The sequence below is a fragment of the Pogona vitticeps genome, chromosome 2 (genome assembly GCF_051106095.1).
Source record: "Pogona vitticeps strain Pit_001003342236 chromosome 2, PviZW2.1, whole genome shotgun sequence".
Classification (NCBI taxonomy): Eukaryota; Metazoa; Chordata; class Lepidosauria; order Squamata; family Agamidae; genus Pogona; species Pogona vitticeps.
Genome location: NC_135784.1, coordinates 141,490,110 through 141,515,565, shown reverse-complemented (window position 1 = coordinate 141,515,565; position 25,456 = coordinate 141,490,110). Strand labels below are relative to the sequence as shown.

The following is a 25,456-nucleotide window of genomic DNA, read 5'->3' as shown; positions in this document are numbered from 1 at the left end:
CCACTGCTGAGTTTTCCAAACTTGCTGGCATATTGAGTGTAGCACCTTAACAGCGTCATCTTTTAAGAGTTTAAATCGTTCAACTGGAATGCCATCACCTCCACTGGCCTTGTTCTTAGCCAAGCTTTATAAGGCCCACTTTACTTCACTCTCTAGTATGTCTGGCTCAAGGTCTGCAACCACACTATCTGGATTGTCCAGGTCATTCAGATCTTTCTGGTACAATTCCTCTGTGTATTCTTGCCACCTCTTCTTGATGCCTTCTGCTTCTGTTAGGTCCCTCCCATTTTTGTCCTTTATCATTTCCATCTTTGCATGAAAGGTTCCTTTAATATTTCCAGTTTTCCTGAACAGATCTCTGGTTTTTCCTTTTCTAATATTTTCCACTATTTCTGTGCATTGTTCATTTAAGAAGGCCCTCTTGTCTCTCCTTGCTATTCTTTGGAAATCTACATTCAATTTTCTGTAACTTTCTCTATCTCCCTTGTATTTTGTTTCCCTTCTCTGCTATTTCTAAGGCCTCGTTGGACAGCCACTTTACTTTCTTGCATTTCCTTTTCTTTGGGATGTTTTTTGTTGCTGCCTCCTGTGCAATGTTACGAGCCTCTATCCAAAGTTCTTCAGGCAGTCTGTCCACCAAACCTAGTTCCTTAAATCTGTTCTTCACTTCCATTGTGTATTCATAAGGGATTTGGTTTAGATTATACCTGACTAGCCCAGTGGTTTTTCCTACTTTCTTCAGTTTAAGCTTGAATTTTGCTATGAGAAACAGGACATTAAGCACATTTTTGCTTTCTATGACCAATTTCTGCTTCTTAAATTACATGACATGCTCACCTTCACTGTACCTGTGGGAGTTAAGAGCTGGAAATGTATGGCTTCTTTGGAATTGATTAATGGACTACAACTCCCTTCAGCCTCTGCCAGCACAATGTGAGGGATCATGGGAGTGGCAGTATACTAGCATCTGGCAGCCCAGTGGTAATTTAACCAAAGCAGCATAGTATGAGGAACACGCCTTCCTTTCCATGTGATGCTGTTCTAAGATGTCTCTTCTCATTCTGACTTAAGCCAGTGACACTTGTTCCTCCTTTTGTTTAATTACATTATCACTTCAGCTACAGTACTTAATAATATCAGGCAGGTGCCGCAATATTTTTGTCTTCTTTATTTGTTATTTTATATTTGTTGTTCTTGCCTCTGTTTTATTTTGTTGCTTTTCTGATATGCTTGTACAGACAAACATGGCTACCTCTTCCAAAAGTATTCATTAAGTCTTTAAATGCTTCCTAGCTTTGTTGATTCCTGGATATATGTTCCAGCTTGAGGAGATCAAAGTGGAGGGGATCAAATGTCACCCAAGAAGGTTTTGGGTAAACACAATTCCAGAGTCGCTTCATGGATCCAAAGCATCAAGATGAAACAGAAGCATTGTTGATCTTGGGTTTTATTGACAGGGAACAACAGGACGGAGTAATACACATTATTATCATGCTGGGAGAAAGTAGGTTGTTAGCGTTCAGACAAGAAAGACTTTTGTGTTCCTAGAGAGTCTACTGAAATCCTTTGTATGCTAATGCATGGCCATGTAAACATTTTGGATCAGTGCAAATGTTATAGGAGCAGTCTCTTTGGGGAACAGAATATAGGGTGCATTGATCCCTCTACATTAATCCTCGTGACTATGCTCAGTTATCACAAAAAATACCAGTGAGGTGGTTAGCTGGGTGCCATGCTTCACTAGATTGTTAGCTGGGACATTAAGCTGTTAGCAAGCCTGGTGAATGAAAAATTGGACTCATCTTAACCATGGTTAGCATCAAAGCTGATGTAATACTTCTTTGTAGAGAAGGGAGCATTTGATCCCATCATGGCCCCCTCATCTTAACTGATTCCTGTAAACACCCAGGTCACTTAACAGGTCTGTATGCAAGACTGTTGCACATCTAGTACTGTATTTGATTGCTCATTTATAGCACCAAAGATATTGTATCTGTTTTTATTCAAGTTGGATGTTCAGTGACATTGTGTTCTACATGTTAGGTGTACAGTATTTAAAAGGTGTTCCAAATGAAGTCTGTCCTTGGGTAATGTCTGCATTTGTTTTTGAAGGATGTGGCTTATTTCTTGGAATATTTAAAAGAGAGGGAGGGATGGAGGGAGAAACTTGGGAGTAATGGGATTTAAAAGATGGGTTTCTTCAGGGGCAACTGTTGATATTTATTTATTATGGGTTATGCTGCTGTTTTATCCCTAAATATGCAAAAATGTTTTCACTTTTATCTCTGTCAGTTCCACAATCTCAGTAACAGGCATTGTTTCTGTGAGGCAAAGGTTGTTTTGGATAAGGGGAAAAAGTTTACAAGGGCAGAAGGACTGGAGGGGTTTGATATTGTGGGTAAAGGGCAGAGGAGGGGGGCAGAGAACAAAAAGGATGTGAATTAATTCTCAGAAACCACAGGAAATGCGCAAAAGGACTAAAACTGAAAATGGACTTGTTAAGAGCATTTATTTCCATCTAGAGTAACAGCATTTATTGGAATGTTAATGTGTGCTGCGATGTTGATTCTTTTGACTGTCTTGTAGGCCATATATACATGCATGTAGATGCACATGTGTGTGCACATATGCATGTGTGTGTACATGAACACACGGGTCTTAAGTTGTATTGCTGAATTTGGTCTTTCCCCCCCGGGGGGGCTTCTGTTAACAATGCAGCCCTCCGTCTGGGATCTCTGGGAATGCAGTGACCCAAACCATAGGTGAATGTGAAAAATAAGGCTCTTCCAAAGCCCAGTGTGGCCCTGGATTCGGGGGCACGGTTGTAAGGACACGAAAGCATACTGAAGGGGGGTGTTCTGCACAGCCATGCTGAGTGTGTGATTTCTTCAGCACTCAGTGCCTATATTGTTCAGTAAGCGGATTAGAAAACACTGCATAAAGTGGCTTTTCAGGGGGCTGCTTTTATACCTGCTCCTTGCCTTGTTTTGCAAACCCATGATTTCACAGTAGAGTCCATTCAGGCTGTTCAACTCGATTGGCCTTTTCAAGATGCTAGAGGTCACAGTTTCAGATTCACTTATTTCCCAGAGCACTGCTGTTTTTCTTGGGGCGGGGGCGGTATTCTGCAGGGGAGAGAATGAATTAGCTTCTGAAATCTAAACTCCAGACTCCATTTGAGCAGATGGGGGTGGGGCAACCCGTCTCCTGAGTTCAGTTACTTAACTGGATAGAAAACACTATGTCTGGCTTGTTCCTCCCAATATTTTTGGTTACACAGCTGCCACTTTTCCTGTCTGTGTGGTATCCCATTTTACATTGCTAGAGTAAGGTTGTTAGAACTGTGTTGTCTGGTGTGGCGTCTGTTAAAAAAAAACAACAAGCTGCAGTAAACAAGACATTTGAAATAGCTTTGCTGAAGAGAAGTTTGCATATATTTAAATTTTAGGTCCGTATGTTGGAGTTTTTTTTTTAAACCGTCAAGAATGTGAACACTGTGGGAATTATTTTTATTTTACAGAAAAATATTTTTATTTTAAAGAAAAAACAGATTCATTTCCAGCCTTTGGTACCAAATCTTTCTTTGTGACTATAACAGCTCTTTCTTTCTGGATTCAGTCCACAAAGACCAGTGCCCGTTTTCTGGCGAGTCAGCCATTTTCTGCCACAATGATGACAATGGAACAAAAGTGGCATGCTTAGAGAGAGAGAGAACGAGATGTTACATGCACACTTACCGAATACATGCAAATACAGACAGAGATGCGTCCTCTTTCTGCCCCACAAATACATGTCCAGATTTTCAGTGCATCACTTTTTATTGCTTGATGTTTGAGTCTGTAAAGAAATGCCTAAATAAGCAAGTGCATGTTGTGGCCAGCATCCCTTGACTTTGCTTTCTGGAGTGCTGATGTGACACTTAATATTTTGTTTGGAAAGGGAGGCCCTGCAGCTGAATGGCAGAGTATTTATTGGTTTATTTATTTGATGTATATGCCACCCCATTTGTGCAAGCACTACTCTGGGCAGTTTACTAGTTAAAACATAAATCTACAAAACCCTTTCCTAACAAGTTACATTCAACAATATAGTACATGTAGTCTAGTGGTATAGGACTAAAATGGATATAGAAAGGGGAACAGGAAAATCAGTTGTTTAAAGCAGCTTTGAATAATTCTGTTTTCACCGATTTCACAAACATAAGGCAGGAAGGAGCCTTGCGTATCTCAGTTGGTAACTTATTCCAAAGACTGGGGGCCACCACCGAAAAGACCCAGTTCCTTGTTGCCTTTTTAGCTGCCATGAGTCTGGCCGCTGAGATGAACAGTTGAAACAGATAGTTGATTTCTGACAGACAAGTATTGAAATCCCAAACCATTAAGTTCTTTATAGGTCATAACCAGCACCTTGAATTAAACATGGAAATTAACAGGGAACGAGTGAGAACCAGCAAAAGAATATCTTGCTGAACAGTCTGGGACAGATCTGACCTGAGACCTGGAAGAGCTGCTGCTAGCTAGGGTAGACAGCGCTGAACTGAGGGAGGCAGTTTTCTTTGTTCACATAGTGTTTGCTGATGAAACCTGTGAGAAGCTAGCATTCTCCTAGTGCTTTACAACCACCTCCTTTGCACTCAGAAGAAAGTGAGAGAGACATCGGCCACTTCCATTTTGTAAATGGGAGGTCTGTGGCCTGGAATTGGCCTTACCCAAGGGCATGTGGTTGTCTATGGCAGTGGTCCCCAACCTTGGGCCTCCAGATGTTCTTGGACTTCAACTCCCAGAAATCCTGGCCAGCAGAGATGGTGGTGAAGGCTTCTGGGAGTTATAGTCCAAAAACATCTGGAGGCCCAAGGTTGGGGACCACTGGTCTATGGGATGAAATGTATCTTGAACATGAGTGGGCTTACTCTGCTCCTAAGATAGAGTACACACTGCCTTGTTTTTGCCCCCTCTCCCTGCAAAAGCACTTGAAACATCCCCCATTTTAATGTTCTGGTTTATTATTAGTTGCAAGTACAGTATATGCTGCCTTTCCTCCAGTGAGTTTGAGGCAGCTTCCTTCCTCCTTCCTTTACCCTCACAGCGATAACTCTGCGAGACGGGTCAGGCTAAATGAGAGCAACCGGCCCAAGGTTATTGATCAAATCTTTTTGGCAACTTGAAGCTGGATCTTCCATGACTCAGTTGCCATATTTTAACCATTACAGTAAATTGACTTTTATAATTTTGTCCTTTCTGCATTGTTGCACAAAGGCTGCTAGTTCAGATAGGATTGCTCATCCTTGCTGGATTCTTAACACAGATATCAATTGGAGGGAGACTTTGTGTTGGCAGGAGGTGGATAAGAAGATGGGGGTCAATTCTTTGTTGGGGGGGGTCAGGTTTAGGGACCTGAAATCAGTTTGGATAGCTCTGTGGATGCCACTTTACAACTTGAGGAAGGCCACAGCTGCAGATTAAAGTGAAAATTAGTGGAAGAAAGGAATCATCTATTTTTATTTTTTAATTCTTGTCCTCACCACAGACCTTGGGGATAAGACTAGGTAGGGACAGGTGACTTGCCCAGGCCAAAAAAATGGGGGCATCATAGCTAAGACAGATTGAATCACATTTTTTTTAGATTGGAACCAAATGCTTGATGACTACACCACAGTGACTAGCAGCTTTCAGTTTTATGTATCTTCCTTTCCTTTTGGTTTAATCTTATTTTGGTGCAGAGATCCATGTGAAGGCAACATGACTCGTTCAACCAGCTCCAATTCAAGCACTGAACCCAGCTCACAGTTCCAGGAGAATAATGGGCAGGTGCAGACCTCCAGGTGGGATGAACAGCAGAAGGTGTTTGCCTTGGAACAGATTTGTGGAGTCTTCAGAGTTGATCTGGGACAGATGAGGTCTCTTCGTCTCTTCTTCAGGTAAAGAGGTGGATCTAGAGATATTCTTACAGGTTGCCTTTGCCTTGTTCCCAGGTGGGTGGCTCTGTAGCAAAGTCAGAATAAGTTCCCATCTTTGAGTGTCCTCTAGGTAGGAGTCTGCCTAGAAGGTTCTCACGCTGTCAGGTGTTTCTACTTTTGGGTGGTACAGTGCTTCCAAGCCTGTTTCTTTGAAACCAAACATTGCCGGCATGTCTCCTGTGCATTCTGAACCAGCGACCCAAGACTCACTATTTTCAGCTGAGGAAGAATGTTACTGAGCTTTTCTGGGGCAGTGGGGGGATTAGTTTGAAAGTATGCCAGATTCTGTGTATCCAAGCAGACGTAACTCTTCTTATCCAGCCTGGAATCTGCAACCTGCATAAAACTTGGCTTCCTGCAGCCAAGACTACATATTACCTCAGCAAACATGGGTGTCTGCCAAGGTAGTATGTAATTTCAGCTTGAGAGCTGCCGCTGTTTCTCTTTCCCCTTCTTTATCCCTGCATCTGGCATCTAGATTCCCATGGCTACAAAGGAAAATCTGAAAAGTATATTCAGCAAAGAGGTATTATAAAACAGTGGCCATACACCATTTTCTAAAACAGCGATAAGCTACTCAGGTCAGCATGAATCTCAGTCTTTTTGTCTGGCTAAAGGATAGAACACTGTTTCTCTTCACTCCCAAGGGTTTATGGAGTGCTGGAAAAGTATACTGGGTATAGAGGACATATTTCAGCATAGGGACAACGCAAGGTCTTTACCAGTCTGAACTTTTCGTGCTGTACACCCTCCCCTCCCCTGCCAAGAACTGCTTAATTGAGCCTAAAGTTTTTGAGAGTGTGAGCCAAGAAGGAAGGCTATCTTTTGAGAAAGCATCAGCAGTCGCTTCAATTAAAGAACCGAACACTCCTTACTTGTAGGGTTGGGTGGGAGTAGACTAAAAATCATAATGCACTTGTAGCCACCTCAAATAAAGGAAAGTGTCAAAATAAACAGGAATAGGAAAACTGTGTTTCCTCCAGAGACAGGCCATTGCTCTGTGTAAAGCTGTGGGCAACTTCAGCCCAAATGTTTGTCCTGAGCCTCTGTTGGGTGGAGCTACACAAATCCCCTATATTTGAAAAAAAAAGTTTAAAAAATTACATTCGGGAGATTTATTGGGAACTTGGGGCCTGCAGAAATGCGTTTGGGGGAACCACACGTGCTTTGCGGGCCCCTGCTCTGTAGTGTTTGGAATTGGAATTTTGTACACCTCCCCCAGCTTTAATTAGGACATTAGTATTTAAATTGATTGAAAAGGTTTTATTTCCTTAGTCTAGGTGCAAAGAACCAAATGTTGCTGAACTGTAGTTCCTATACCACAACTTACCATTGGATGTACTAGCTAAAGATGGATGTCGTTTGCCTGGAAGCCCATATTTACTAAATGTCAGAGAAAGCAAACTAATCTGACATACAGGTTCCAAGAATCTCTCTCATTTCTCACAGTTTGTCTGGAGGTTCTGCAGGTATTTAGGTTTTCTTTGATTCCCCTAAATGTATTAAATGACTATAGGAAGCTGCCTGACTAAATAGTAATTGTAAAATGCACATTTTTATGGAAGAGTCTTGTCATTTAACCAGACTCTTTCTGTACTTTTGCCTTGCATAAGGTCTAGGCATTGGTTCAACAAGCACAAAATTAAATATTTGTTTTTGAAAGGCACTGTACTAGTGTTCAGTTTTAGAATGCCATTCATCTTAAATAGACTTGGAATTTGAAGTGTAGTCCTTTGCTTAGAATCATGACAATAAGAATTTGGTTTATTGTGTGTCTCTTGACCTTCCTGGAAGGAGTATGATATGCTTGAGCTTGTACTTTATCTTCATTGTTGTTCTGGAAGATAGCACAGATATTGGCTAAGCTAGGGTCATCAAGACAGCTTTGTGGCTGACTAGGCATTTGAATGTCGGTGTCCCCCAATTAAGTCTAGCACTCTGTCCACTACACCACACTGGTCCTCTAGCTTATAAAACTCACAGGCTCATTGTAATAAGTGCTTCGCTTAGATCAGAGGTGTCATATTCAATTTTGTCTTGGGCTGCAGAGGCATTATAGTTGCCCTCAAAGGGCCAGTTCTATCTGTAAGACTATATAAATGTATCTATTCTTTATCGTATTAAACATAATCCTCCTCATTCGATTATTACTGGTTTTAGTAATAACATAAGTAATAACTAGCTCTGAAAGTAAAAGTCTATGATCAAAGTCTAGAAATAATGGCAAGGAGATATTCAAGTTTACAACTATTGTACAATTTATTGAAAAGTGAGTTTTAGTGACACCTGTTGACACCCACTCCGCAATCCCACCCATGTTTGTTTGCTTTGTTAATTATTCACAGAGGTCTCCCACTTTTCCCTTGCACTTGCCACAGCCCTTGTTATCATCTGGCACCTCACTCACTTTTGTAGCTGATGCTGGAGAGGAGGCAGAGATGGCTGCTGCTAGGCAATGCCATCAAACAGTCCTTGCAGGGAGCCATAAGAACAGGAGTGGGCAGTAGCAAGGACTACATTTCCCAAGCTGCTGTACAACACCCAAGCAACTGCGCTTTTTGACTCTTCGCTGCTTAGAATACTGGGATTAGAATTCCTGCTGGGCAGATTCCCAGCATCTTTGCAGAGCATTACGGGTGACCGAGTAAGCGCCTGTGTATTGTATGCTGCACAGTAGCAAGCAACACTGTGAGAGCCACATGAAACAGACCAGATTCAGCCTGTGGCCCTTGAGTTTGACACATGTGGCTTAGATTGTGAATCTTCAGAACTACAGTGGTGCCTTGCTTAACGAGCACCCCGTTTAACGAAGAATCGCATAGCGATTTGTTTTTTGCGATCGCAAAAGCGATCGCATTGCAATCTTTTTAATGACAAAAAATCGCTTTGCGATGATCGGTAAGCGTTTCGCTTACCGATTTCCGCATAGCGATGTTTTAGAAAACAGCTGATCCCTGTTCCAAAATGGCCGCCGGAAAAATGGCCGCCCGCAGTGTTTTCGCACCCTTTTCTCACATACTGGGCAGCGAAAATGGCGGCCGCATGGAGGATTTCCACATAACGGTGAGTTTTGCGCCCATAGGAACGCATTAAACGTGTTTTAATGCGTTCCTATGGGCTTTTTTGCCCCGCATAGCGACAAATCCACATAGCGATGATTTTTTCGGAACGGATTATTGTCACTATGTGGTGCACCACTGTATACAGTATATGGTTTCCTGGCCCTCTCTATGTCTTATATGAGATTTCTCTAGCGTCCCCTATTCTTTGGTTGAATTCCTGTTGTTTAACATAGTAAGTCACACTTGAGTTAGGACCATCGAATTAGTGGGCTTTGGGGAATCAACCCTTCAATATGTTCCATTGATTCAAATGGGCCTGCTCTTGTTGTGACTTATTTTAGCATAGTAAATTTCAACGAGAATAGGCCCATTTGAATCAGTGGAACTTACAAAGGACTTGACTTACCAAATCCTCACCGATTCAGTGGGTCTTTTCTAGTGTGATTTACAGTAAGTAGCAGGATTTTAGCCTTTCTCTTTTTACTGTTCCCCAGAGTAAGCTTGCTGGAATATTCTACAGGTGTTTGTTTATATTTTTGTTTTTTACTTTTTAATGCAAGAGTCTTTGCAAAGTGTTACATGAAGTGGATTATAAATAAAAATAAAAGTGATGAACAGTGGTGGATAACAACAACCACAGGATTATACAATCATTTAAAGATATATCTACTTGGATAGGATACATTAGTTTGAAGTCAGAGTATTGCTATGGCACTATGATGTAGATATGTAAAGTGCAGGTGGCAGCAAGCTTAAACAAAGTGGGCTTTTCACACAATAAAAAGTTTGGTGGATTGCCCAGCTGTGCCAGTAACTGGATAAGAAATGCCTAACAACAGTGCTTCATGCATTGGTAATGTCTAAAATAGACTAGTGTAATGCTGTCTGCATAGGGCTGCCCCTAAAGGTAGTACAGAAATTTCAGCAGGTCCAAATTGGAGGGAGGAACAAACTGATCACAAGTACCAGCAACTATGAACACAATCTTAGCATACCTTCAATGGCTCCGTGCTAGTTTAAATTGCCAAATTTAAGATGCTGGTCATGGTCCATAAAGCTCTTCACAGTTTAGGTCCTTGATATTTGTCAGAATTCTCTCCACAAGACAGCTACCTGTCCTACCCACTCATCACAGTCCATGATGTTAAAAATAGTGACACCCAAGGAGGCCAAAAGGGTTAATGCCAGGAGCTGTGCTTTTTCTGTTGTGGCCTTTTCCATTTGGAACAAGCTTTCTACAGAGGTTTGTGAGACACCTTCCCTGTCGGTTTTTGAGAAATTAGTAAAAACAGAATTATGTAAAGTCACTTTTTATTAGTGCTTTACCACCTGAGATGTTCGAATCTGTTTTAATTTGTTCAATTTTTTTAAAGATAGGTGTTAGCTAGGGACAGGGTTTTATCTATTTTATAATATTTATTGTAAGGTATTTTGTTTCCTTTATTGTAAGTTATTTTTTAATAAAGGAAACTCAGAGATGCTTGCTCTTTCTTTCTTTCTTTCTTTCTTTCTTTCTTTCTTTCTTTCTTTCTTTCTTTCTTTCTTTCTTTCTTTCTTTCTTTCTTTCTTTCTTTCTTTCTTTCTTTCTTTCTTTCTTTCTTTCTTTCTTTCTTTCTTTCCTTTTCTATTTACTATACTGCACCATTAGTGCAAGTGCTAGTCTGTTCTCTAAACACTTTTGACTTTGTCTGCCTTTGAAAGTGTATCATGTGGCCCCATAAGTAGGCATTGATCCAGACAGTGTTGCCAGGATTACGTAGAGAAGGGGGAGGTCCCTGAGTCTTAGCTGTGGGAGGAGCTTCCTGCCCATCTCTCCTGGTCTTGAGGCTGCTCCCTTTTTCCTTCCATACATTTCCAGCTACCCGTCTTTTTCCTTGGCCTTGATTTCTCTCACTGCTCGTTATATATGTTCTTCTAGGGACTGAACTGCCTAAGCAAATAAATGTTCCCTTCTGCTTCATAACATTTAGCTCTTTTGTGTTTTCCCACGGGACAATTGGTCTCTTCATTAGGACTCTAAATTTTAGAATTAGGGAGAGCAAAGGGCTATGACTAATTATCCTATTACATGCAAGTGAATTAACAGAAACTGTAAATTATTTTCAATAAATCTACCAGCTGTTGGATTTTCATTTTGTTGTTGTTATCTTTTGTTCTCCCCAAATACACGTGCCATAAATAAGCATCCAGGGCAGATGTGGAACAGCCTTGATGTGAAGATATAAAAATAATAAAAGTTGGGAGATTGAACTGAGCAAAGTTGTTTCGTTTGTTCCTTTTCGGTCCTTTAAGCTCTTATTATTTAATTACCATTTTCCCAAGTAGTAAATTGGTTAACAATGACAGCTAGAAAATGTTTGTTTCCTATTAGAATTCTATGTGCCAACGTGAAAACTAGAAATATTCCTTTACCCGTAAAAGCTGGGATTCCTGACAGTCTAAGCAACTACAGTGGGGTCTTGACTTAAGAACGGCTTGAGTTAAGAACATTTTGACTTACGAACCACTCTCATAGGAAAATATTGACTTGACTTACATACTTAGATTTGAGTTAAGAACTGAAAAAAACCACGTGGGAGGCAGGGAAAGTGCAAAATGTGAACTTTCAGTTAACTGTTGGCCAGTGAAAAGGGTGCCTGTCTGCTTCCTCACTCCTCCCAGCGTTTAGAGAGTGGATTGGGAGACAGTCTTCGGACTGCCTGGTACTGGACTGCCTGGACTGTATTTTCCCTGCCTTCCCTGAACCTTTCTTGACCTAAGAAAAAAAAAAGAAACAAAATATCCCCCCCTCTAGTGGTCGAAGGCAGAATAGCAGCTTCTCATTAGTTTCTATGGACGGAAAAGAGCCGATGCGGATCAAATGGTTTTCAATGCATTCCTATGGGAAATGCAGATTTGACCTGAGAACTTTTTGACTTGAGAACCGCCTTCCAATACGGATTAAGTTCTCAAGTCAAGACCCCACTGTAATAGTTATCCACAACACATCCCGGGCTGCCTGTTATCCCCCCTCCCCCAACGCACACACAATCACACACCACAAAGGGGAAGCCCGTTAAAAGGGGTCATTCTGTATCTAATAACCCTTCTCATTCACCTATCATCTCTCTTGTAGGTCTGCCTACTGGGGGTCATTATTTATGCCATGCAACATGGAGTTTATTTAAGAAGCAAACCGGTCCTGGCAGCTGGCTGCTCAATAGCTTCGCCCAGATACATATCCTTGAGATCTACTCTGGGCAACACATTTCCAACTGATACCCTTTTTGTTTGTACAGTGCATAACATACTCAGGCTTTGGTTGATTACCATAAACAACCTGATAAGTGCTACCAGATGCGAGCAAAACACTTCTTCTTCTTTGGGTGCAGGGAAGGGTGTGGTACACCTTGATTTTGTAAAACTTCAAGAGCACCAGTTGGGTCATGAAATGAGAGAGCAGTGTGTGTTCTGTAGGGTTGGAGAGAAAAGGAAAGAATAAAAATGAAAAGCAACTTCTGCATCAGGAAGGGGCAAATATGTTCTCAGAATGTAAGATGCAAAGTAATGCCAGGTAATTTTCACAATTCCTGTTGATTGTTGTTTGGAGTTTCCTGAAAATTCCCATTTCAGGTGGAGTCTATAGGGAAGCTGGCAGGGGCAGAGAGGTAAAGAGAAGAGGCTGTTGGGGGCAGAGGAGCTTGTGGGAAGAGAAGGAGGGCAATAGAAGTTTCCCACTTTCACAGAGGCCTGACGTCTGGAAAGTCAGAGAAGATCACGTTGATTTCTTCATTAGGCACTGCTCTTTTCCAAGGATTGTCACCTCCCTGACCACTATACTTCCCAATTATTGAAAGTGCAGCTGAGAACATTGCATCTCAGTCATGGTGTGCATCTACTTAGCATTCACAGATATGGCCTGTGCTACCTTTGCTTGAGAATGTTTCACCCCTGATGTTCTGGCTAGTAAATACTGCTCTTCCCTCTGTATTCTGTCTTCTTCCCCTACCTATATTCCTTCAGTGACGAGGCATGCACCAGTGGGCAGCTGGTTGTTGCTAGTAGGGAGAGCCAATATAAAATTTTCCACTTTCACCATGGTGGCCTGGATAAGCTTTCTGAAGTGTTTCAGCAATGGAAATACTGCACAGAGACCCATCTCAAAGACCAGGTAAGCGGCAGCATTCACAGTGGAGCATAGATATGCACCCTCAGTGCTGGTTACACAGGAAGGGGTTTGTGGCTTTCTAGCTGTAGATGAAAGGCACCAAGTGGAGGAAATGTTGTCTCTCTTCCTACTTCTCACCTATTTTGAGAACTGTAAAGGGTTGCAAACACAAGCATTCTGATGCTGTTGCGTTGTTTAATTTTGTTCTGGGAAAAGGGGTTTCCTTGCTTTCTTACTCAGCTAAATGAGAGGGGTAACATCTAATATAAAAATTGGGGTGAGCAGAGTAAATTCACATAGAGTTGTCAGATCATGTTCTTCTGGTAGGAAGATGGTTTATGTAAATAAAAGAGATTATTTCAAAAGATAAAGGGTCTGCTGTATAATATTTTATTTTAGTTGCCATGATTTGGGCCTGGTTTCATGTCCTTTGCTCATTGATGCCCTTAACAATGCTTCAAGGTAAGCCAGTTGTCTTCTAAAAGGAGACTGTGCAGCAGACTTAATTTCCCTGGTTTTTCTTTATGTTTGATGAGAGGCCAGGTAAATACCATAAATGCCCATAGAAAGGATGCAGTTTGGCCTCTAGTTTCCAATGCATCTCGATCTTCATTAGCACACCCTGTCTCTGAGGTTTGTCCTGACTGTTTGCTTTAAGACTTCCTACCATCTTATTCAAATGATATTTTGACAAGGCGTATTGCCATATCTCACGTCAGTCTTTACAAAGGCCTTTCAAATGCCTTTATTATATGTTTAAAGACACTAGAAATGCTTTGTACAAATGCTGATTTTTAATACTTGTACAGTACTCCTCAATGGCCTCACATCCACCCATCCACCCATTTTCTTTCTGCTGTTTTTCTCTCCTTATAGTACCAGGGGGACTTGCATCTGTGCAGAGCAACCTTTTGATTTTTAAATTAAATGTCAGCTGCAGTTTTCACTCTAGAATGGTAAATGTCCTCTTGGAGAGCTTGGCACCAGCGCTTTTCTCCTGGCTAACAGCAGTCCTTTTGTATGCACCCAATCAGATGTAATTTATTGCATGCATTCCTGGGCTGACTCAAGATATTGCTGCAAGCTGTGTTCACTCTGATCTCGGGTAGGGAGGGGTGGGAAAGGAAAGAAGCTTAAGGAAGCAGTTTTCTGTCACTCTGATCCTTAATTACTCTAATTATATTCACTGGTTTGGGCCAGAAGCCCTCCCAGAAGCCTTCCGAGGGGTAGTGGGTGCTTCCAGAACAGATGGAAGGCAGAATTGGCCATGCCACCTTGATGACCTACATGATGATGTCAAGGCAGTGGAAACGGACGGCAGTCTCCTGCAACTGGCCCACTCTCCCGCTTTGTTGCCCAATTAGCAGCTCACAGATGTGAAGACCTGCATGCAGTTCTCCATCCGCCGACCCAAGCTGCCCTCCTCAGAGACTCATCCTGAAGAAAACACTTACAAGCGTCTGGATGTTTCTGCCTGGCTCCATCATCTAAATGAGGCTGGACAGGTAGAGGAAGAGTACAAGCTGAGGAAGGTGAGTGAGAAGCCATTCCAGCCCCTTTTGCCTGCTTGCTTTCAACAGAAGGAGGACTCCCCGTAGAATCTGGAATTGCTGAGATATTCTTCCAGGAATATATTCCTAACGCATAATCTTTGGAGCAACTAATGTTGCAATGAGGCAATGGAGACCTCTGTTGAAATCACCCCGCCATGAAACCCACCGGGGGGGGGGGGTATTGAACCAGTATGAAAATTAAAAGCTGTGGAGAAGAACCATAGCTTAGTGGTGGTGTGGGATTTATTTTATTTATTTATCGGATTTCTATCCCATCCATCTAGACCAAAGGTCTACTCTGGATATAATGTACTTTTGTTGTTAGTGATGATGATACTAATACTTGAAGTGGAGAGAGAAGTGAGTTGGGTCTATACAGAGTAAGATAGTATTTCTCACTGCTCCAGCTCCTTGGGATGCAAGTACCTGTGGGTTTTCCAAGGGGTGATTTATGAGTATTGCAAGCCCAGGGAAAGCAGTTGAAGCTGCCGGGGCTTAAAATAATTAAGGGGCAGGGGAGGTATGCAAGGCTGGTCTAAGTGTGAAGTTTCCAAGATTGGGGATTAAGCTGTGACGTGAGAATGATGCATGAATTGTATAGGCCCTCCCGGGGGGTTATTGACATTGAAATGAGTTTGATTTATGCCTCCCCTGGGAAAAGGGGGGGCCCTGCGTTCCCTCTGAACAAGTACAGATTGCGGGCTCCTGAATCAAGGCATCACTTGTCAGGAGAGAGCAAAAGGGGTTCATTTTCCAAAAGTGACATTTCTTTTTATTTCCACCCCCTCCGTCCCTTCTGTGGCAATTCCTTATTCTTTTCCCCTCCCTCCCCAGGCTATTTTCTTTGGTGGGATAGATGTCTCCATTCGTGGCGAGGTCTGGCCTTTTTTATTGGGCTACTATAGCTATGCATCTACTTCAGAGGAACGGGAGGCGCTCCGAGTGCAGAAGAGAGAAGAGTACTTTGAGATCCAGCAGAAAAGGTAAACCGGGGGTGCCACCTACTGTGTAGTCTCCTGACGTTGGCCAACATATTGTTGTCTGTTTTGCTCAAAAGGTTTTCTAAGCAGGGGGCGTTAAACACTGAGATCTGGAAACCTTGTCATTAGTGCCATCTTCTCTCCCTTCCTTCCCCACCAAAGACGTCTCCAGCCTGAGAACTTTCTGACACTTGGTGAGAAGATAGTTAAAGGTGTTTATAGAAGATGGATTCCCTGGGGCAGTGAGAGCAGTTGCCCTTGACTGTAGGAGGGGTCAATGTGTGGCCTTTCTGAAGCCATAGGACTGCAAGTTCCATCATCCCTCACATCTGATCATGCTGATGGGAACTGCAGTCCAACCGAGTGGGGGGTAATGTCCTGTCTGGAAGGCTGCCCATTCCCTACCTTTGCTTCACTTCTGCAGAAGCAGTATCCCTTAGCCGGCTTTAGTAACTTGATAATTGTTCAGATGTAATGTGGAAAAGAGAACGGGTGTTTGGCACCTTTTTCCTTAATTATTCCTACTTGAAGTTTGCCAAGCGGAGTAGTGTGGCTGAAGTCAGTCAAATCAGATGCAGTTTTTACCCGTTAGAATAACACCTTTATAGTCAGTTTCAGAAATGCTTTGTGTTGATTGACCAGTTGACACAGACATTGTCCAACAGATGCACCCTAAACAGTTTCACCAAAATATCTGTATCTGCCTGAAGTGTTTCTGCCAGGTTGAGGGGAAAAAGTAAAAGTGCTATCTAGAACACTGGAATAGTACAGTACTTTATTATTCCGCTCTTACTGAGCAGGGGATTTTGGGAGTTGTAGACCAACTCTGGGCTAGGAAAGGCTGATCTGTGTACAGCCCAAAGCCGAGCAATGAGCACAACTGTACAGGCACAATTTTAATTAAGCTTGTTGAAATCCTCAAGCTCTTCAGTAATGGTTATCTTGAGCTTCTTCTGTGACATGGCCATCATGAGATGTCTGTACAGCCTTCCTTCATCATCATATGGGCCAAGCTTGCCCATTAGCAGCTGACAAAATGTTTTCTCTTGGTGGATGTAAATGTACCAGACACCCAAAAGCCAATGAATATTTAGTATGAAACTGATATTTCATTCAACATTTCATTCTGATTCCATATGTCTTGATGAAGTGAATGTGTCCATGAAAACTCACATTAAAATATAATAGTTAGTCTTTAAGGTGCCACATGTTTTTTCTTGTTTTGTTTTGTTATTTGCTTTGTTTTGTTTCTTTAGATTTTCTGGCTGTTACAGTTCCGGCAAAGCTATGGTGTCTACGCAGTCAAGACTTGCAAATGCAGCTTGACAAAAGCTGATTTTGTCGAAAGTGTGGAAAGCTTGGGATGGAATAAACAGATGTCTTTTACCTCTTGAGGGATCTCAGTTTCTAATGAAGTGCTGACTGTATAGTCTAGTTTGACCTTGAGAATCCCTCCTAATTAGGTCTGTTTGAGGAAGGAAAGCAGCTGCTTGGTTCCCACGAGTGTTCCACTTTTCTTTGATTTTGGCCTTTTACTGAGAACATCCCCAGGTCCCTCATCAACAAATTCAGCAGTGATTGCCTGTTTGTTTGTTTGTGCGCTTGCTTGTTTTGTGGGGAATGGGATCTATTCACACTGCTATGTGATGCTCAGGCTCTCCCTGCCTCCAGAAGAGCAGAAGGCATTCTGGCGGGATGTGCAGTTCACCGTCGACAAAGATGTGGTGAGGACTGACCGCAGTAACCAGTTCTTCCGAGGAGAGAATAATCCCAATGTGGAAACAATGAGGTGATTGTTTTATCCCACCGTGTGCAATCCCGAAGTATGCAATCAAAACTTTGTGTCCACCTGGACAAACCAGATCCATTACATCGAAGGTATTCTGGCCAAATCTTAAAAGAGGCAGAGATCCTTTTGCAAACAGGCAGGATCACTACTTTTCTACAGCACTTTCAGTTCCTTCACATGCATGATTGGTATATAATCCGTAACTAAAAATCCACGAGACAGGTCTGTATTATAACCTACATATTACAGTTGGAGTGCCTGAGGCTAAGGGAGAGTGGCTTGCCTAAGACCCACCTAGGGACACATCATACCTTAAAGGAAATACATATTTCCTTCTCTTACACTGGTATCCCTCTAGGCACACAAGTCTTTCAAGAGCTGTATGCCTGAGCATCAGCACATCAACAAACCTGAGGTATCCCCCAACTGACCAAATGATATGTTTTATCCCAAACAATATGATACACTCTCCTGTCATCCATATTCAAAAGGTTAAAAACCTTTTATAACAGATAAGGAAAGACAGCATTAGCAAATTGACACATTAAGCCAGTTTTCAGTTAAAATCAGGGAGTATATCCATGTACAGTGGTTAGAGTGTGGTGCCCTGCTCTACAAAGAGCTGTGATGGAGCCAAAACTCTTCAAAATGTCACATTGGTTACACTTGCTTGTCTCTCACGTTCCAACTGTTAAGGCAGGATGGTGCAATCCTTGTCATGTCTGGCCAGTTCCACCACGTTCCATGGACCATACTCTTAGATAAAAATCTAGCAGGGGTGAGAACTCGCCAGTGTTTTTGAAAAGTTGGTCCTTTGGATGATAACTCCCAGAATCCTCTGGCTGGCAGAAGGTCAAAGGCCATTTGGGGAAATTGTTCAAGTGATAGTCTAAGCCACTGGTTCTTAACCTTGGGTTACTCGGGAGTTTTGGACTGCAACTCCCAGAAGCCTTCACCACCAACTGTGCTGGCTGGGGTTTCTAGGAGCTGCAGTTCAAAAACATCCGAGTAACAAAGTTTAAGAACCACTGGTCTAAACAAAGCCACTTCTCTGAGCTGGGGTGCTGATGATATAAGTTTACTTCTCTGCAATCCCACTGAACAGTATGAAATAGCTAGTGTTTCTCTTGAAGCTAGGTGTAGTTTTTCTTCTGTTTCACAGTTCTCATTCCCTTTTGGTCTTTCTTTTGAGTTGCTCCTTCCTTACTGATGGATGTTCTGGCAGGAGAAGAGCAGGGCTCCTCCTCCTGACCTCCCCTGCCCCACCTTCACCTCCCGGTCTCCTCTGCCCTGTCCTTTTCCTAGGCGAATCTTGCTGAATTATGCCGTGTACAGCCCCACCATAGGCTACTCCCAGGGCATGTCGGACCTCGTGGCCCCCATCCTCGCTGAGGTCCTGGATGAGTCGGACACGTTCTGGTGCTTTGTGGGCTTGATGCAGAACACTATATTCATCAGCTCCCCTCGCGATGAAGACATGGAGAAACAACTGGTGAGGATTTCCACCGCAGAACCCACCCACCTTTGACCTTAGTTCTCTCCGTTCCCCACCACCGCCACCACTCAACAATAGGTGAAACAATAGGCAAAGTTAAGCCATTGCCCGGAGAAGTCATTGTTTTGGATGAGAGCTCCCAGGACTGGGCTGGTTCTGGGAGCTGTCTCCTGAAAGCAGTAGCTTTTCTAAACTGGGAGCTAAGCCCTGTTTCCCCTTTGCAGATGTACCTACGTGAACTGCTGCGGCTGATGCATCCCCGCTTCTACCACCACCTGGTCTCCCTCGGGGAGGACGGCCTCCAGATGCTCTTCTGCCACCGCTGGATCCTCCTCTGCTTCAAGCGAGAGTTCCCTGATGCTGAGGCTCTGAGGATATGGGAAGCCTGCTGGGCTCACTACCAGGTAAGGCTTTTTTGGGGGGGGGGCTTGGAAGAAGAGGGCTGCCCCCCAGAATGGTTAACTATATTTCACCCAGATTTCACTCTGCCAAATGGTTGCTCTCTGGTTGTGATCTGGGAGGGAGGGGAAAGTGGGGAGGAGACGGCTGAAGAGAGATGGTTGGGAGTTTGTAGGGAGAAGGAGGTAGGAAGGGGCTTAGCTGCCCCCTGGCCTCGGCTGCCCTGCTCTGAGCCAAAGAGCTGAGAGCAATTCCCATTCTAAGAAAACCAAAACAGAATACAAGGAGAAGGACTTAATTCTGTAACAGACGAAGCAACTGGTTATGCATTTTAAGACATAAGACATAAGACATAAGAAATTTATTTGTCATTGCGCTCACAAGTGGGTGCAACGAAATGAGGTGCTCTTCCCCAAGGTAAAACTGGACAACACTACAAAAAAAAGTTAAAATATACACAACTTTCACCATCCAAATATAGATACCCCGTTTTCTCTCAGCAATTGAAATCCACCAAAAACCTATGGCCCCACATTTAAACTCAATACTGCACTTGGGTAAAAACTGTTCTTGAATCTGCTTGTCCTTGCTTTCAATACCCTGAATCTCCTTCCTGATGGTAATAGTTTAAAGAGCTGATATCCCGGATGAGAGGAGTCTTTCAGTATGTTAGATATCTTCCTCTTACATCTGTTCTTATACAATTCTTCCAAAGAGGGGAGTGAACAGCCAATGATGTTTTGGGCCGTCTTAATCACCCTTTGAATTGCCTTTTTCTCTGCCACTGTGCAGCTCGTGAACCATACACAGAGACAGTAGGATAATATGCTCTCAATCGAACTCCGATAGAAGGTGATTAACAAACTCTCAGTCAATTGTTGCTTTCTAAGAATCCTTAGAAAATACAACCGTTGTTGTGCCTTCCTGATTAACGCAGCGGTGTTTTAGCTGCAAATGTTTCACTTTGTCAATATTCATAAGTCTCTTGGAACACCTCTGAGTATTTTGCATGCCACTTTGATCTCTTCCTCCACCCGCCCCCCCCCCCCAAGGCTCTGATCCAAGAGAGATATACATTGCTTTTGGAAATATGGGCTCCTGCATGGAGTGCTGTTATCGTACTATAGTGTTATTTCAGTACTGTGGGATTGTTTGGTGTGCATGTTGGCCTTGGTACCGTTGGAAGCATCGGACCTTGGTTTATCTTACAGCAGGGGGCAGCATAAGAACCTGCCAAAACTATAAGGAACTCTCTAGTTAATATTGCAATTAGAGGCCCACAGATGAAGCTTTGGAAGAAAGGGTAATTCGGTGTAATTCAGTATGGTCCTCTGATTATGGCTGGGCAAACAGTTCAGGAAGATTTGATAGCTACACAGGATGGTCATATAAGTTGCTCATTTTGTTGTTGTTGTTCTTTAGTCGTTAAGTCCTGTCCGACTCTTTGTGACCCCATGGACCAGAGCACGCTAGGCCCGCCTGTCTTCCACTGCCTCCCAGAGTTGGGTCAAATTCATGTTGGTAGCTTCAATGACACTGTCCAACCATCTCATCCTCTGTCGTCCCCTTCTCCCCTTGCCTTCACACTTTCCCAACATCATGGTCTTTTCCAGGGAGTCTTCTCTTCTCATGAGATGGCCAAAGTATGGGAGTCTCAGCTTCAGGATCTGTCCTTCCAGTGACAGTTGCTGATAGTTAGTACTTATTGCAGCAAAACAGTGGGCAGGATCTTGTTGCTCAGCACAATAAGTTACATGAGAGTAGGCTCATTGAATCAGTGGGGATTTGGTGAGACAGCTCCTCTGTAGGTTCCATTGGTTCAAATAGGCCTAATCTAGTTGCCACTCCAGTTGTGTAGTATGTCACAACTAGTGTCAGTCTATTTGAATCAACTGAACTTAGAGAGTTGACTCACCAAATCCCCATTGATTCAACGGGTCTAGTTTAGTGCAACTAACTATGCTGAGCAACAGGATCTCAGTCAGTGTCCTGCTGCACCATAAAGACTAATACGTTTTATTTCACATACATGTTTGTGGACTGTTGCTCACTTCCTCAGGTGCATCCAGTGCCTAGTTAGCACTGTCTTTCCTTGGATTTGTTGTAAAAGCAGTCATTTTACATCAGTCACCGCTAGCTCTGATAAGCTTTCATATATTCTTCTAATGTGATCTTCTTTAATCTCTTCTAACATGATGTACAAGGCAGTTCTATATATCTATTGAGATGAAAGTCTTAAGTGAGCTCATTGGAAGGTCAGTAAGCTCAACGGGATTTAATCCTGGATAAGTGTGTAGGATTTTTGCCCTAGTTCACATTTTTACAAGGTATGAGCTTATCTAGGCATGAAATGGCTTTGCGTATGTGCAGTTTAAGACTTGACAGCTCCTGAGGTGTGTACTATCTGCTGCTAAGAATTGGTTTGCTCTTGGCGTGCATGTGTGAATTCACACATTTTGAGACACCTCTGGAAGGAATATTTAAACCTTGACATTAGCGCGTCTCAATACAGGTCTTCTTCATTGTTGTTGTGTGCTGTCAGATTGTTAACAGTGTGTGGTGACCTTATGAATTAGTGACCTCCAAGAGGTCCTATTGTTAAGAGCCCTGCTCAGCTTTTCCAAATTCAAGGTCGCGGCTTCCTTTAATGAGTCAATCCATCTACCATTCAGTCTTCTCCTTTTTGCTGCTTCCAATGGGATGTGGCTTAAATGAGGAAGTGCATGAACAAGGAGACTGGTTTCTATATTTTGCTTTTTATGTGTTTTTTTTTTAAAAATGTTACAACACATTTTCAAATGAAGATTGATAAAGCTTTTCACATCCATAACATACTTTGACAATTTGTTTAGAGAAGTATCACTTTTAATTGTTTTTAGAAATTAACTATTGAATTTCCTCACCCTACAAAATACTCTTGGAAGCAAAAAAAAAAACAAGGCACAATTTCCTATCATTTTCTGTATCTTGGAGGGTTGTTTGATAATTTGACCAGCAGGGCCTTGTTTTCCTCCTCTTCTCGTTAATCCGTTGCTGTTTGGGGACTGTAGCATCCATAACAGCCTCCTCTCTAAAGAGGTTTTCAGTTTAACCAGCATCTCTGCGCAGTAAACACTCATACCCATAGCGAGGCCTTGGTCAGGAGAAGGCTTTGGAAAAATGTTGTTTACATTGGGGACACTGCCCAACGATGCAGCCGTGCCTCAGTGGAAGCAGTGCTAGTGAGGAAATGTTGCACATGCTAAGGCTGCACATCAGGATAAAGAGTTCGAAATGTTCTTTGTGCCTGCGTGCTGTGTCAGCAAAACAAGTGACTGCCCAGGGGTTTCAGTGTCTCAGAGGCAGATGAGAGCTCTAGATTTCGCCCCCCCCCTTAATTTGTGGCTGAGAGGGCATTTGAACCAAATTTTCCTACTCCCAACTCTTGTATTAGGTCTACACAGTGAAGTGCCTTTCGTAGTATTAGGTAGAACAGCTACCTAACAGTTTCAGAGGTTGAAAATGAATAATTTCTCCCTTCTATCTTCTCAGTTTATTCATGAATGCATAGGTTTTCTCTGTCGTGTTTCTGTTCATTGTCTTTTTTTAACAAACCAAAAATGCAGTCAAAGAAGGATGAGGGTTCTAATCCAACCTCTTCAACCTTGTGCTTTTCTGCTTTTACTGCTGCAGACAGACTATTTCCATCTCTTCATCTGTGTAGCTATTGTGGTGATCTATGGAGATGATGTCATTGAACAGCAGCTGGCGACTGACCAGATGCTGCTGCACTTTGGGAACTTGGCAATGCACATGAATGGGGAGCTCGTACTCAGGAAGGTAAAAAAAAAAATTCCAAAGTTTGGAAGCAAAACCCCTTCTACTTTCAGCCTGCAATAAGCCCAATGGTTCTTCTCTGTACTCCAGAGTGGCCTGAGGGCCCCACCAGGAATGTTCCTGCTTTTCCTTTCCTTCCTTCCCTCCTTTTCTCTTTCTTTCTTTCTCTTCCCTTCCCTTCTTGGTCTCCCTACTCCCAACATTCTCCAAGTATTCCCCAGGCAGAACTCTGGAAGTTCTAGCCCACAGATACAAACACATGCAAATCTACCTTTCACTCATCTGGAACAGGGCCTGCTTTGGTGGCTTCTGAGGGCTGTGTTTCCTGTTGTTGTTGTACAAAAAAGGAAACTGCCCAGTGCTGCTTGGGAAGTTGAGGTCTTTGTGGACTGTATACTGCTTTGGGACTGTATCTCTGTAGAGCCAAACGAGCAGCAAGACTACAACTCCCATGAAGACCTAGGCTTCCCAGAAGGCTCTGGGACAATTTCCCTTTTTGTACATTAACAACAGGATACCAGCCTCAGAGGCCTCCAAGGTAGGCCGTATTTCAGGTGAGTGAAATGTATGTGTGTGTCTATGAGCAGGAACTCCTAGAGTTCTGAGAGTTGGAGTCCATGGGGGGGGGAGCTGGATGGCGCACTCCTAAACCATGGCCATCCTATTTCTGTACATACACCAGATTATTTGGAGGTACAATACTCCCAATTTTGGCTGGAAGTTTTTTTTTTCCATTGAGGGGGAAACTGGGGAATTCCAGGGTCCACACAAATGAGGTACATGTGGACAGGGACAGGAGACTATACAATGGCAACCTTTGGTGTACCTTATATTTTGTGCTGCTCTTGCCTGTGTTGCTTAACATCTAGTACTGTTATCTCTTCCAGGCTAGAAGTTTACTTTATCAATTCCGTCTGCTGCCCCGGATCCCTTGCAGTCTTCATGATTTGTGTAAACTCTGTGGAACAGGCATGTGGGACAGTGGCTACATCCCTGCCGTGGAGTGTACTGGCAACCACCCAGACTCCGACAGCTGCCCCTATGGGGGTATGGTCGATGAACCTTCCCCCAAGCCAGGGAATGACAGCAGGAGAGGACTGAAAACAAGAGAGGTGTTCAATTTCCGGAAATGACCACTCTGGATTATGGGCCTATGATGGCTGTAGAAGAACAAGCACCAAGGACTTGGCACAATTGAGGGATCAGAAGAAGAAGAGAAGAAGGGGGTGGCGACTGTTTCTCTTCTCATTCCCAGAGGGAGGGAATATTGGGAGGAAAACACAGATGACACATAACAGAAGGTTCTTCTCCTTTGTGGTAGGAGCTAGAGCTTGATGTGGTGTGGTTCATGCCAGGGAAGGTGTCCAATCTGCTGTGACTGTGGCGTTTCTTTTACAGGTCAGAACCTTTCAAGGGAGTGCACACGGCTGAGCCAGAAGATTTGGAGTCACAGGGGAGAAAGGATTTCCCACCCAATTGCCATAGGGGAGCAGAAGCTCCTTGCAAATATGACTCCATGACCAGCAAGACTGACGGTGGGCGAAGGGGCTGGATTAACATTTCCCCTTTTTCCCAAACACACAGTCATGCACCTGTGTGCATATGCGCGCGCACACACACACACACATACACACACCATGCTTGAACCAAAACACACAGCTCACTGGCTTCTGTATAAAGCCATGGGAATCACTTGGAATATAGTATGCCAAAAACAATAATAATAAAATTGCAAAGTTTTGAGTGTGTGTGTGTGTGTCCAATGCTTGATGACTATTTTAAAGCATTTTTGTTTCTATTCTTTTCACAAACAGACAAAGTTTGTTTTCAAGTAGGCTAAAAATCAAACGTATACTGTTATGAAAAATCAAAATCTACATGTTCAGTATGATTAGAATAAATTATGCAAAATTATACATCATGCCTTTTTAGATTTCCTGTTTTAGTTATCTGGGTTTTTTTAAAATCCTAATTTGAATAGGTAGGTGGCTCCCCCTCTTTAGCACAAAGAGTAACACTTCAAGATACTTTGTGGATACCCTGGCCTACCAGAAAGACAGACAAGTGGGTCCTAGCTCACGTCAAGCCTGAACACTCTCCGGAGACAAAGAGGTTGAAACTGAAGCTGTCCTACTTTGGGCACATCATGAGAATGCAGGGTTCTCTGGAAAAAAGATATGCTGGGAAAGATTGAGGGCAGCAAGAAGAGGGGGAGACCAAATATGAGATGGACTGACTCTCTAAAGGAAGCCACAGACT

General features: G+C 43.0%; 1 protein-coding gene across 2 annotated transcripts in view; it reads left to right on the top strand.

Moving 5' to 3' along the window:
• TBC1D16 (TBC1 domain family member 16) overlaps positions 1-25,113 on the top strand; it is a 75,298-nt gene extending 50,185 nt beyond the window's left edge. The window contains exons 4-12 of one of the 2 annotated variants that reach the window (XM_020813735.3): positions 5,720-5,917; positions 13,021-13,168; positions 14,533-14,697; positions 15,553-15,701; positions 17,353-17,487; positions 18,793-18,979; positions 19,207-19,386; positions 23,054-23,200; positions 24,085-25,113. In XM_020813735.3, the coding sequence (XP_020669394.2) occupies positions 5,720-5,917; positions 13,021-13,168; positions 14,533-14,697; positions 15,553-15,701; positions 17,353-17,487; positions 18,793-18,979; positions 19,207-19,386; positions 23,054-23,200; positions 24,085-24,330 (1,555 nt within the window). In that variant the 3' untranslated portion in view covers positions 24,331-25,113. Of the gene's footprint in view, positions 1-5,719; positions 5,918-13,020; positions 13,169-14,529; positions 14,698-15,552; positions 15,702-17,352; positions 17,488-18,792; positions 18,980-19,206; positions 19,387-23,053; positions 23,201-24,084 lie in introns of both variants that reach the window. The other variant, XM_020813710.3, reaches the window with a different exon arrangement.
• Positions 25,114-25,456: the final 343 nt, after the last annotated feature.